The sequence below is a fragment of the Pagrus pagrus genome (genome assembly GCF_965226575.1).
Source record: "Pagrus pagrus genome assembly, chromosome: 24".
Taxonomy (NCBI): domain Eukaryota; kingdom Metazoa; phylum Chordata; class Actinopteri; order Spariformes; family Sparidae; genus Pagrus; species Pagrus pagrus.
Window position 1 is genome coordinate 938940 of NC_140206.1, and position 12375 is coordinate 951314.

The 12375-nt window shown below is 41.4% G+C and overlaps 2 protein-coding genes across 2 annotated transcripts in view; one reads left to right on the forward strand and one right to left on the reverse strand.

Moving 5' to 3' along the window:
• Positions 1–4829, forward strand: part of LOC311253376 (protein EFR3 homolog B-like) — a 13240-nt gene extending 8411 nt beyond the window's left edge. The window contains exons 9-22 of the mRNA XM_084347297.1: positions 72–207; positions 296–448; positions 533–644; positions 757–808; positions 1271–1443; positions 1688–1763; positions 1908–2069; positions 2487–2618; positions 2709–2776; positions 3045–3178; positions 3261–3352; positions 3432–3480; positions 3923–4029; positions 4457–4829. Coding sequence (XP_084203423.1) covers positions 72–207; positions 296–448; positions 533–644; positions 757–808; positions 1271–1443; positions 1688–1763; positions 1908–2069; positions 2487–2618; positions 2709–2776; positions 3045–3178; positions 3261–3352; positions 3432–3480; positions 3923–4029; positions 4457–4591 — 1581 coding nt within the window. The 3' untranslated portion in view covers positions 4592–4829. The remainder of the gene's footprint in view (positions 1–71; positions 208–295; positions 449–532; positions 645–756; positions 809–1270; positions 1444–1687; positions 1764–1907; positions 2070–2486; positions 2619–2708; positions 2777–3044; positions 3179–3260; positions 3353–3431; positions 3481–3922; positions 4030–4456) is intronic.
• Positions 4830–5633: 804 nt separating this feature from the next.
• LOC311253400 (pro-opiomelanocortin-like) lies at positions 5634–8092 on the reverse strand. The gene is made up of 3 exons (XM_084347334.1): positions 7994–8092; positions 6875–6995; positions 5634–6268 (listed from the first exon to the last, which is right to left on the reverse strand). Exons 2-3 carry the CDS (start codon positions 6989–6991, stop codon positions 5717–5719), a joined length of 669 nt encoding a protein of 222 aa, XP_084203460.1. The 5' UTR covers positions 6992–6995; positions 7994–8092; the 3' UTR covers positions 5634–5716.
• Positions 8093–12375: the final 4283 nt, after the last annotated feature.

Below are 12375 nucleotides of genomic sequence, written 5' to 3' on the forward strand. Positions count from 1 at the left end.
GTACAAAACCTCATTGAATTAACTTTCATAAAATGTGTTTAACCGTATTAACTGAACTCTCTTCGCCTCAGTCGCAGCATTCACACCTGGTGATCCAGCAGCTGTTGGGTCACCTGGACGCTAACAGCAGGAGTCCAGCTTCAGTCCGAGCCGGGATTGTTGAAGTCCTGTCTGAAGCTGCTGTTATAGAAGCCACTGGATCTGTAGGTCCGTCAGAGTATACGTATGTTACGTATCACCCCACCACCAGTGCTTATCTTTATATGGCACTAAATACCCTCTGTGTGTACTGTAGGTCCCACAGTACTTGAAGTGTTCAACACGTTACTGCGGCAGCTGAGGCAGAGTGTCGACTACCAGCTGACTGGTTACTATGACAACGCCGGGAAACACAAAACCACCTCAAGTGAAGAGAAAACGCTGCAGGACGCCGTCATCAAAACCATCGGTCAGGCTCAGGGGTTTTATTATCCTGTTGTCTTTGAATAGTTTCGAAGTCGTCACCTCGTCTGAACCTGTGTTTTATATCCAGGATCTTTTGCCAACACGCTTCCCGTCTACCAGAGGTCAGAGGTCATGCTGTTCATCATGGGGAAGATCCCTGTTCCTGGTATCTACCCCGCCCTGGGGTCGCCCAATGCCGGGTACCACTCACACCAGTTCAACTCCTCCCTGCCACAACTTTACATCTTTTAAATATAAAAATACCACAGATACTTGTGTTTTATGTCCCATGTGTGTGTGTGTGTGTCTCAGGTTTGAGGGCAGCAGAATGATCCAGGTGATGCTGTTGAAGTCTCTCCTCCAGGTGAATTCAGTTCAGTGTAGAGTTCAGTGTGTTGCTTCAGCTTACCTTTAATTTAAAGGAGCTCAGCTCGAACTCTTCATAGTTTTCAAAGAGTTTTCCATTTGGTTTATTCTCCCTCCAGAACTACCTTCCTACCAAACTGTCTTCCTGCTGAGCTACCTACCTGCCTATCCAACCACCAACCTTTGTACTGAACTACTGCTACCTACTGATATTATCTACCGAACAAACAAAATTATCTAACTTCTTATCTGCTGAACTACCAAACTAGATGCTGGACTAGCTGCCAAACTATCTACCGACTTATCGAACTGCTGCCTACCAATATACCTACTGATGTACCAAATTACTTAACTAGTTATTGACTGTACTCCCAAACTACTCACTGAAATACCAAACTTGCTAACAAACAACCCACCAAACTACTACTTGTGTCGTCTCTGTCTCCCGCCCCTCCGTCAGGTATCAGAGCGTTATGAGAGCAGTAACCTGTTGACGGCGCTGCCCTCGTCCTTCTTGGAGCCTCTGCTGTCCTTCACTCTGATGGAGGACCCAGAGATCCGTCTTCTCGTTCTCTCCATCCTCACCTCGCTCATCGACAGATGCCACAACGCCGCCAGACTCTCCGCTGTCAGGTCACAGCTCAACAGAAACAACACACACCCAGACCTTTTAGCTTTTTACTGAGGTGAACTGGCACCACCCAGTGGCAGACAGGTGTCACTGCACACAGAGCTCGATGTCTTTGGGTCATTTTGAATTCATATTTCCCTTCAAATGATGATGAATTATTTCCAGCAGGGAAATCTTCTTTTAATTATAAATATATGTATTTTTATGAGTAATTGATGGTCACAGACTGTTTCTGCCTGTCCACAGTGTGATGTTTGACGTCTCTGTGTTGGAACTGAAGGAGGACAGATGCTCGCGACAGGACAACTTGTTCATCAGGAAGGTGAGAAAAACATTTACCACGTTTCTCCAAAGGAGAACAAAAACTGACACAGATTTACAGTTTGATTGTCGCTTCAGAGGTTTGATCTGATTGTTTCTGTGAAGAACGAGACAACCATTATTGAGTACAATGTCCTGTGTGCAGCATGCTCAGCGTCTCTACAGACACGTCTACCTGACCTGTAAGGAGGAAAGCAGTGGGCGGGGCCACTACCAGGCCCTCACCATCCTGTTGGCTGTACTCAGTGTGGAACTGGCCAATGAGGAGGTGGTGGTGGACCTGATCCGACTAGTCCTCGCTCTGCAGGTACAGAGAGCATCTATCGTAATAATATTAAGAACTCGAATGGTACTCAGTAGAGTGTATACCTCCGCAAAGACACATTTGTATTTGGATCCACATTAAACTGGATTCACTCAGAGAGGTACCAGCCACCTTAACTGATTTTTTTCATCAGGATCTGTGAATAGTGTTAAAGAAAGTCAGTAAAATCCCTGGTTCTGTCACTTTATCTGGACCCACACCAACAGTTAATGGGGTCTATTTTGGGCCGACCAACCAACTATCCAACAAAGCAAGCAAGCAACCAATGAACCAACCAACTGAGCCAAAAATCAAACCGACATAGCTGAAAACATAACCTCCTTGGCAGATTTAGCAAAAAAAACAGTAATAATAATCTTTGATGAATTCTTCTTTCTCTCTTTTCATTCACTCGGTCAGGAGCTGGCATTGTCCAGTCATGAGTGTCTGTCGGTGTTCAACCGCTGTGGCGTTCACGCTGTCTGCGCCACCTTCATCAACCTGTTGTCCCAGCTGGGTCCGCCTCCACCGCTCCACCAACACGTCACACAGGTGAGGAGACAGTGTGTGTGTGTGAGTGTAATGACGGTGTGTATATGCACAAGATCATATATAGTCGATGTGTTTTGTGTTTGTGTGCAGGTCATAGAGAGTCGACAGAAGGACGCTCCACACCTGCTGCCTGAGGACATCTTTTGTGACAAACCCAGGTAGAGAGACACAGACAGACAGTGCAGAGAGAGAGTTAATGTGACATGAGATGTCTTCTCTGCTCTGGACAGAATATTTTAAAATAATCGATTACACTATGAATTCTCTCAAAGTTCACACGTTTGCTGATGATACTGTGTTTTATCTTTCAGAAAAAAATAGAATCGTACTGAGATTATTAATCAGAGCTGTGACAGACATGTTTAAAGACTGAGTGTGTGTGTGTGTGTGTGTGTGTGTGTGTGTGTGTGTGTGTGTGTGTGTCAGACTACCAGAAGGTGAGCTGCAGATAGATGAATCCTGTCTGTTCGCCCAATTAAAGATCTGCGAGGCTTTGACAGGAAGCAGCTACAGTGCACACAGCGAACGCTTCAACACGCCATACACACCTCAGCTAACAGGTACACACACACACACACACACACACACACACACACACTTCCTGTCCTGAGAGTGTATCCAGAGTGTTACTGTGTGTTTCAGATGAGGATCGTCTGTCTAAGAGGAAGAGTATTGGAGACGTCATCTCTCTGCAGATAGACATGGACCCGCAGTACTGTCCTGATGCACAGCAGGTACCTGTCTATCTGTCTTACCAGTCTGTCTGTCTGTCTGTCTGTCTGTCTGTCTGATGTGTCTCTCTGTCTCCTATAGAAGCCTCAGACAGAACAGATCACCTTTGAGACACTGAAGAACGCCATCGGTAAGCGGTCCACTTCCAAATGAATAAATTCAAATGATTTAATGCAGTTTTGTTTCGATTATTTAAATATATATTTGCACCCTTCTCCAAGTTCAGCCTATCGAGTAACTCTTACTGTTTATATTCTGTAAGTTTGTTCACATGAATTGTTATTTTTCTCTTCGTCTCAAGGGGCTAATAAAGATAAAATGTAAATTGAATCATTAAAAACAAACAAGAAGTTTATAAAGATACTTTTAAACAAAAACGAGCAAAATGGAGACCAATAAGACAAAAACAGATTCAGTATTACAGGCACGAGGAAAAGAAACAATCAAGTATAACACAAACTTCATCAAACTAAACAATGAGCTAAACGAAATTTAATCTGATCCAAGAAAGTGACGGCAATTTTATTTTAACAAAAAAATGTTACCCCTTATTTTGAAAATGCGTCCTGCAGAAGACAGAGGGGGTGTGGAGGAAGAGGAGAGGAGGAAGAGGATGCAGCTGGTGGAGAAGTTTCAGACGGCTCCATTCGAGGAGATCGCCGCTCACTGTGGAGCCAGAGTGAGTCCCACGTCTGATCCTGACCTCCAAGTCTTTGTTGTAATTAACCCGAGTACAGTTTTTTGAATGAATAATGTTATTTCTGTTGCGTGCATTACGAGGAACAAAAATTATTTCACACCGTTTCTCACAATCAATAAATGACAAAGGATCGAGGCTGAAGCTTCCAGAAAATAGCGAAGGATTAGCGTAGCGTAGCTTTTTACCATCGAAAACTCCTTTGATTACACTCTGTATTACCAGTATAACTAATACTGTGGCCACCATCCTCTGACCGCTTGATTGACACCTTATGAGGAGCTGATATGCCCTCCCTGGAGCCTACAACAGCCAATGAGATAATTCATCGACTAATTGATTACACGACTAATCACATCATGTGTGTCTTGTAAAACGTTGACAGTTTCCTCATAATCTCTCTCTCCAGACGTCTCTGCTTCAGACTAAACTGGACCAGGTCTTCGATTTGATCATACGTCCTCCTCCGTCTCCGTCTGGACACTCGCCGCCGCGCTCGACGCCGCTCTACGAGATGAAGTTTCCCGACCTGTGTGTCTATTAGACCCACAGAGACGTTAAAGCTTTCCTCACTTCATGTCATGAATTCCCATTAATGGAGACAGATTATATCTTTCTGACTCAGAGGAGAAATTGATTGACCGACTTATCGTTCAACATGTTGTCCTTCTGTGTTTCTGTTTAAATGTCTGTGAGAACTTATTGATCCTTCAGTTTCAGATCTGATCTGAAGTCCTGTAGATTTGGACTGCACTAATAAAACAATTAACTTATGCTCATGATTTATCGTTTTGTTTCGTTCATTCATGAGTTTTGACTGATTTTGGCATCTGCAGACTGCTCATGAAGCACAAAATCTTTATGTACTTACAAATGAGGAAATTAACGTCCGCAAACAAATATCTGCATCAGCAGTTTCCCCTCGCTGTCTCCAAAATGTTTGTACACATGGATAGAGGATCATGAAGGTCATGTTCTGTATTTCCACTGCATGATATGTTCGACTCGACCCACTTGATACCGTTCATATTTCATGTTTCATTGTCAGAAGTTGTTACTAGTACTGTTTGAGGTTCCAAGTGAGCTGAGCCAATACCAGCATTGCCAGATGGGAAATGTTAAACTATCGTACAAAGGCTAAGATTATCCTTTTTTATTTTTTTTGTGGAACCTTGTGAAAAATAATTGTACTTCACAGTACACGTGATTAAACACATTTTTGACATGCATCCAAATCTACCAACTTTTTACCTATTTTTTGTGATGCAAGAAAGAAAATGATTGGATTTGGATACAAGAATACAAAAAAAAAATATTGTTTACAATCTAAAATAGTTTAATGTCTTCCATCATTGTCACTATGAGCTCATGTTAGTTGAAGATGGTGAATATCAGCTGAGACCTAATTGTGGAAGTCGACTCGATGATTTAATGAGAAAATACACAAAGAGATGAACAAAAAAAACTCATTTTCTTTTGCTTGCAAATAACTCTTTATGCTTTCATATCATTTACAGTTATTTACATAAATCAATAAATATCAAAACATCTTTCTCACTCTCGTCATCTCTCTCAGTCACTCAGAATCATGATTTCAAAGCTTTTATTGGTCTGCTAACGAGCTTCCCTGGCCAATGAGAACGACTCCTGCCTCTCCATCTTCCTCCTCTCACTTCTGCTGCTGTCCGTCTTTGTTGATGACGTTCTTGAAGAGCGTGAGCAGCGGTCTCTGGCTGCGTTCGTCCCAGCTCTTCATGAAGCCGCCGTAGCGTTTGCTGGCGGGCGGGCCGCTCCAGCGGAAGTGCTTCATCTTGTACAAACCATCTTTCTTCTCCTGGACGTCTCCCAGAAGCTGCTGCTGCTCCTCCTCCGCCTCCTCCATCACCTCCTGCGCCTTCTCCTCCTCCTCCTGCGCCGCCGCCGCTGCTGCCAGCAGCTCACTGGCGAGCTCACGCCTCCGTATCTCTCCAGGGAAGACCTCGGCGGACTCCTCCTCCACGCCGTTGGAGGTGTAGACTTTGACCGGGCGGCGTTTTCGGCCGACTGGCTTCCCCCAGCGGAAGTGCTCCATGGAGTAGGAGCGTTTGGCCTGAGGAGAGGAGGACGAGGAAGGGAGAGTGAAGGAGGAGGAGTCTGATGGAGGCGGAGGTTGGAGGTGGGCGTTGCCTGGGATGACGGGGGTCTCCGCGGTGAGGTCGGAGTGACAAAGCTGGATACACTCCTGCAGAAGAGGCGTGAAGGAGACTCAGTGACAGAAATATGAATGTAGTTGTAAAACACAACATGAAGCCACGCAAAGACTTCTGAGAACCTCGTGCACTAAATCTTGGATGTTTGAGTGTTGATCGTCGCTTTCGTCAAAGTTTAAAAGACGCACAATACAGTTGAAAGCTAAAAAACAAGCAAGTGGACTTTGAGTGAGGATCGTCAAGAATTTAAATTCATGCTTATTTGTACATTGAATTGACTGTTTTCAGTCATTTTACACTAAAAACACTGCAATTTCCTAAATATTTTTTTGGGGGGGCATTAGAGGCCCAACAGCAATTTTTTGCCCCGAGGGCCCCTTAACATGTTACCACGGCAGTGCTGGCAGTGAATTACGGTTTACATTATGTTATTATTTCAGAGCATCACATGCAAGTTTATTCAAAAGTGATGATGCTACCTGACGTTTTCTGTAGCTTCCAAAGATACAACATGATAAATATAAATATAAATATAAATATAAATATAAATATAAATATAAATATGAGCAGCGTCGAACTTCAAGAGGGAAATTAAGCAGCTTAAAACACCAAAGAAGAAAAATGATAATAAACGTTACCATCACGCTGCTCTCAGAGTTGAGCTCCTGACAGCTCGGATGCTCCCAGCACTGACTGGCAGCTCCTCTGGCCACGCCCACAACCACCACAGCCACCAATAGCCACGCAGGACACATTCTCCTGACGGCCAATCGGAGAGAAAGGACACGAAAGACATGACAGGCATGAAGACGGATCATGTCACATTATTTGTTATGAAATGACAAATACAATAAAATAAATGTGATTAATTTACATTAATATAAATTTTAAATTCAAAATTTTCTTTTTATGATTTTTTTAACATCATCTTTAATTTTAGTTCATAGTTTTTATATTATTTATGCCACATGAATCATTTTACATTCAATACTCTATATATTAACAAATACAATATACATAACCGTATAAATAATAATATAAAAAATATTGTAAAAAGTAATGTTTGATTTAAGTTTATTTTTAAAATTTACTTTTTTCTTTTGTGTTTTATTTCTTTGTTTTTTAAACTAAAAGTTAAAATATAACTACACATTTTTTTTAAAATGATGTGGAAAATAGTTTGATTTTACTTACATTGTTGTTTATACATGTTTTTACCAACCAATATTATGTTTTTCATTTTTTTTCTCTAAAACTTTTTTATGAATTCTACAATTAAAAAAATATATATAAAGAATACGATTTATTTTACTTACATTGTCGTTTATACGTTTTGTATAATATTAATATTATTGCCAACCACTACATTGTATTCATTATTACTTAAAACTATAATTAATTTTTGCACATGTATTTAAGCAAACTTTTAAAATGTTTTATATGTTTATATTATAATTATTGTGACGTTTATAATGTATTTAGCTTTTAAATTTCAGTTCACGAATGTCTTAATTTCATATTGTAACATTTTCTTTTGACTTCTTTTTAAAATTAATTTTCACGTGATCATAAATGTGCACATTGTTGTTACTTCATCATATCTTTTAAAATTACTGTCTGATTGTGGTCATGTTATTTACATAGTTGGTAAAGAATATTTTATAACTCAAATACCTGTTTGATCTGGATTAATTTAATACATCTAAAAAAATAATGATAATAATGATAATAATAATAATAATCATGCAGATTCTCACCACTCTGTCCGCTCTTCTTCTTTCTCTTATTGCTGGTGTTTTCCTGTCGTTCGGCCGTTGGATGGAGATTTGTGTCGTTTCTCTCCTCTTCTGTCGGACCGAAGGTTCGGACGACTTTTATAGTCCGTCAGCCAAGGACACACACACACACACACACACACACACACACACACACACACACACACACACACCACATCACCAACATTCATTCATGCTCGTCAACACACACTGCTGCATGAAAATGGACAATCAATTAAATATCATCCCCCTCCTCCTCCCACACACTACACACACACACACACACACACACACACACACACACACACACACACACACACACACATCCATTCATGCACTTTCACATTGTACTTGTTGCTCCTGTTTTCTTTAAGCAGCAGCACAAAGATAAATTTAACATAAAAGAGGAAACAACTTTATTGCGGCACAGCGTCGTCCTCCAGCTGCAGCGAAAACTAGAAGTAAAAATATTGAAAATAAGCATCAGAGCCTGAAGATGAGACGTTTCCTCTGGATGAAAGCGACACGTCGAACACACACTGTGTAAATGTGCGTTCACCACCTCAGTGCTGCTGCTGTGTTAAATGTCAGCCGGCAGGTTTGGCAGATTAACACTGAGGTGACATGTCGTCATGGCAGAGAAGACGGGATTCACCTGCAGGTCAGAGTGTACAGTGACACACCTGCTGCAGCATCGGCCTTTGTCTGAGCAATCAGCGTCTCTAATGATGAGTCCACAGAGGGTTTATCTCATTTAACGGATCGCTGAGGAGAAGGGACAAAGGTTACGTCCACCTGGAACCTGTGTACGGGTCCGTGTCCACTTATAGGATCTCTTTGTCCACCGAAGAGTTATCTTTAAAGCTGTATGTCCACTAGTCTACACTATGTCCACTGGGAGTCTGTATGTAAATCTGTTCTGTAAATTACTTCTACAACTTTAGACTTAGTGCTGTTATTATTTTCAACATATTGTCCAATCACAACACGTCTGTATCTGTAAATACACTAAAACAAACGATTAGCCTTAAACACTGACTTCATGTTTTCAATTACACACTGATACTTAAAGAACTGCATTAACTTAATTTAAGCAGATATTAAATTAATTCGTCTCAACATGACAGAAATTTGCATTAAATTCTATACAATGTTCAACTTAAGAAGAGTCAGATAAACATTTTAGAGATTAGCAAACATCTTAGTTTATTGTAGTAAGTATGAGTTCCCTTCAGCTGACGTCGACACTCCAGTCCTGCTTTCACATTATTTGAAGTGAACGACTGCTGTGGGTGAACCGATCATCTGAATCGTTTCTGTTGGAGACATTTCCACAGTGAGCCGAACACTTCAGGTCATGTCGTAGTAAAGTCGTTTCTCTGAAGAGCTATTTTTTTTGTCTAATGGAACAAATTGAGCAGGCAGGTAAATATAAAGCCATTAGACTGCTGCCACAGCCTTGAGCCTCCATTCAAGCCATTTCACAAACAAACAAATACACACACACACACACGCACACACACACACACACACACGTGTGTTCAGGAGGAAAGAGGTAATGGCATGATGAAGCAAAAGTCAGACGAGCAGGCCTCAAGGTAAAGACACATCAGACGTGGAAGCACTTTATTCACCAGCTGCAGTCATTAAATTCACTCTGTTGTTCTGTGAATGTTTCGTCAGCTGCTCTGATGTTCCTCTTTTGTTCTGCTCATATTTTATTAATATGTAGGAACCATTTATTTAGAAAAATGACAAGATTACTGACAGATAATGACTGATTTAATGTTTAATGTTAATTTATGTATGTAGAGACAATAATGATCAATGGAAACAAAACCTCAGTAAGATTTCACAAAAAGCCTATGAGATTTCTTTCAACTGGATTCTGGATTATTACAGAAGATAATGTTAAGTTTCTGACCCGTCCAGGTTCTGTTCAGCAGATCATCTCCACAGATGAACTCCACTCTGATGTTTGAAGGTAAATTAAATGTGTAGCAGTAAGAAGCTAATGCTAGGCTACAAACAGACGACATCACGGTCACATGACTCAAACGTCTCCACCACTGAGCGTCTTACTGCACAATTACTATCCAGGTTTCTATAAACTGATCAATGTACAAGTTGTAAAGTCAGAGTGAGAACAGTGTGTAACTAAAGTGGGCCTGTAAAGACGGACTAGTGAGGAGACGAGTCTCCGTGTTCGCTGTGAGGACGTTTAATGTCCCCGACAACCTCTGTAGTCTCATTCAGACACTTGTTAGCAGCCGCTAACCGTTTTTAACACATGAAGAGCTTTATAATTAAACTGTGGACATTTAATGATGAATAAAACATGTAAATATGTTCAGACGTGGTAACAACACACCTTATTTCACACATTTAACTGAAAACACATTCAACACACAGACTTTGAGACGAGGGAACAGGAAGTGCTAACAGATCTCTGGGTTTTTGGACTACAGAACTTTATAGGTATCACACAAAGAAAAACAGTAAAAATATCTACATATGAAATAAAACCACTGAATGTGACATAACATCCTGTGAAGAATCAAAAACAATCAAGCAGAAACCCAAAGAATCACTAATAATGGTGACATTTTCTATGTTTGTGTGATACCTATTGAGCCTGTGACGGGAAGCACTTCAAAAAAAATTTATAACTGAGAAAGTATTTGGTTTCCTCCAAGTGCCCATGAATTTATTACATGTTTACATTATTATTTTTGATAAAGAAAAATCCATGCAGAGGTACAAATGTGTTTATTCTGTAGTAAAAGAAAGTTTCCCTTCAAAACACTTTCATTAAAATCTTGGTTGCTCGTGATGGTTCGTTTCATAACCCCCTGCTGCCATCTCTCTGAAACCACGGGAGGGGACACGGCCCCCTCCCTCTCCCACCACAGCGGGACCGAGGCTCCAGGTTCTGGTGGCGGACGGGATTCGAACCTGTGTGAACACCTCTGGTGTTGACAGCCATGAACACCACCCACCACGCCACCAAGTCCCCTTCACACTGACGACTCTTCTCTGAGCGCTTTTAGGTTTTCACTTATAAGTGTTGGACTTTAAAATTCACTGAGTCAACCCGAGCTGCTGGATCAGACAGGTGGACACCAGCCTTCAAGATTCAGTCAAGGTTTGAACTCACAACCTTCAATCTTCAAAGCAGCACCTTACCTTCCTGAGCTATTGAGTTGGAGATACTGCTCTGTGTCTTAGAGGATTTCACTCTTTGTGTGGACATCAGGTTTAAAAATCAGCTGAACTACCTAGGCAGCGCCGCCCGTCCCTACATGCAGAACACGCGCTGTGCGTAGGACCCCACGATCCATGGGGGGCCACATTTTGCGCAAGGGGACGCATTCTCTGCAAATGCGCGAAGGATGCGCATCGCTGCCGTGAGGCGCGCATAGAGCACCAAGTCAGCCCGAGGGAGGAGAGAGAAAAAGAGACGAGTAATCTGACACCGCACACGTTGCCGCAGTGATTGACAGCAGCCAGCATCTGACCAATCAGCGGTCAGATGCGCCGACAGGCAGTTGGATGCAGGTGGAGAGATGGCGTCCAAACGGCAAAATGAATCCGGAGCAAGCAAAGTCCAAACAAGAGGAGGCTCGTGCTTCACTTGAAGGTGGGCATGTTGTTGAAATAAAAAAGAAAAACTCTGTGGCATAAACACCCCAGCTGCTAGCATGCTAGCTGCTAGCCTGCTAATCATGAGACAGAAGAGAGGACAATTCTGTCTAGATGTGGACTGGAGATTACATTTTCCAGCGGCCCTGATTATCATTTATTGAATGTCTTGTTAACTGCATCTACACTCACCTCTGTTGAAAAAGGAGCGGTTAACTGACCAGTTGGTGGTCGTGTGTTGGCTCAGGTTTATAGCCTATCAATCTATGCTGTCAATAGAAGTTTTGGGCTATTTTTATGGAGGTAAAATGTCGCCATCTCTTGGTGAATTTAATTCATAACAGTCATATAAGATTTGATAAAATAAGATAAATTAAGATAATCCTTTGTTTGATCCACAATGGAGAAATTTAAAGTGTTGCAGCAGCAAACAGCCGTGTGAATATAGAACCTAAGTACAAAATGTAAAAATAACTATATAAAAATATTTAAATATAGAAATATCATCAAATCAAATCATAATGAATATAGTAATTAGCTGTAGTCGTATTTGCATTGATTGCATTTTAATCTTTGTGAGGCTATCCCCATTGCAGTAACTCTCCCTGTTACAGTTGTAAGCATCAACTCAGAAGTGGCACAGCAGCTGTCATATGATGACCTCATTGATGACTTTGCATCCAGAAAATGCAGACGTGTGCATCTGTAAAAGGCTTGTTCCA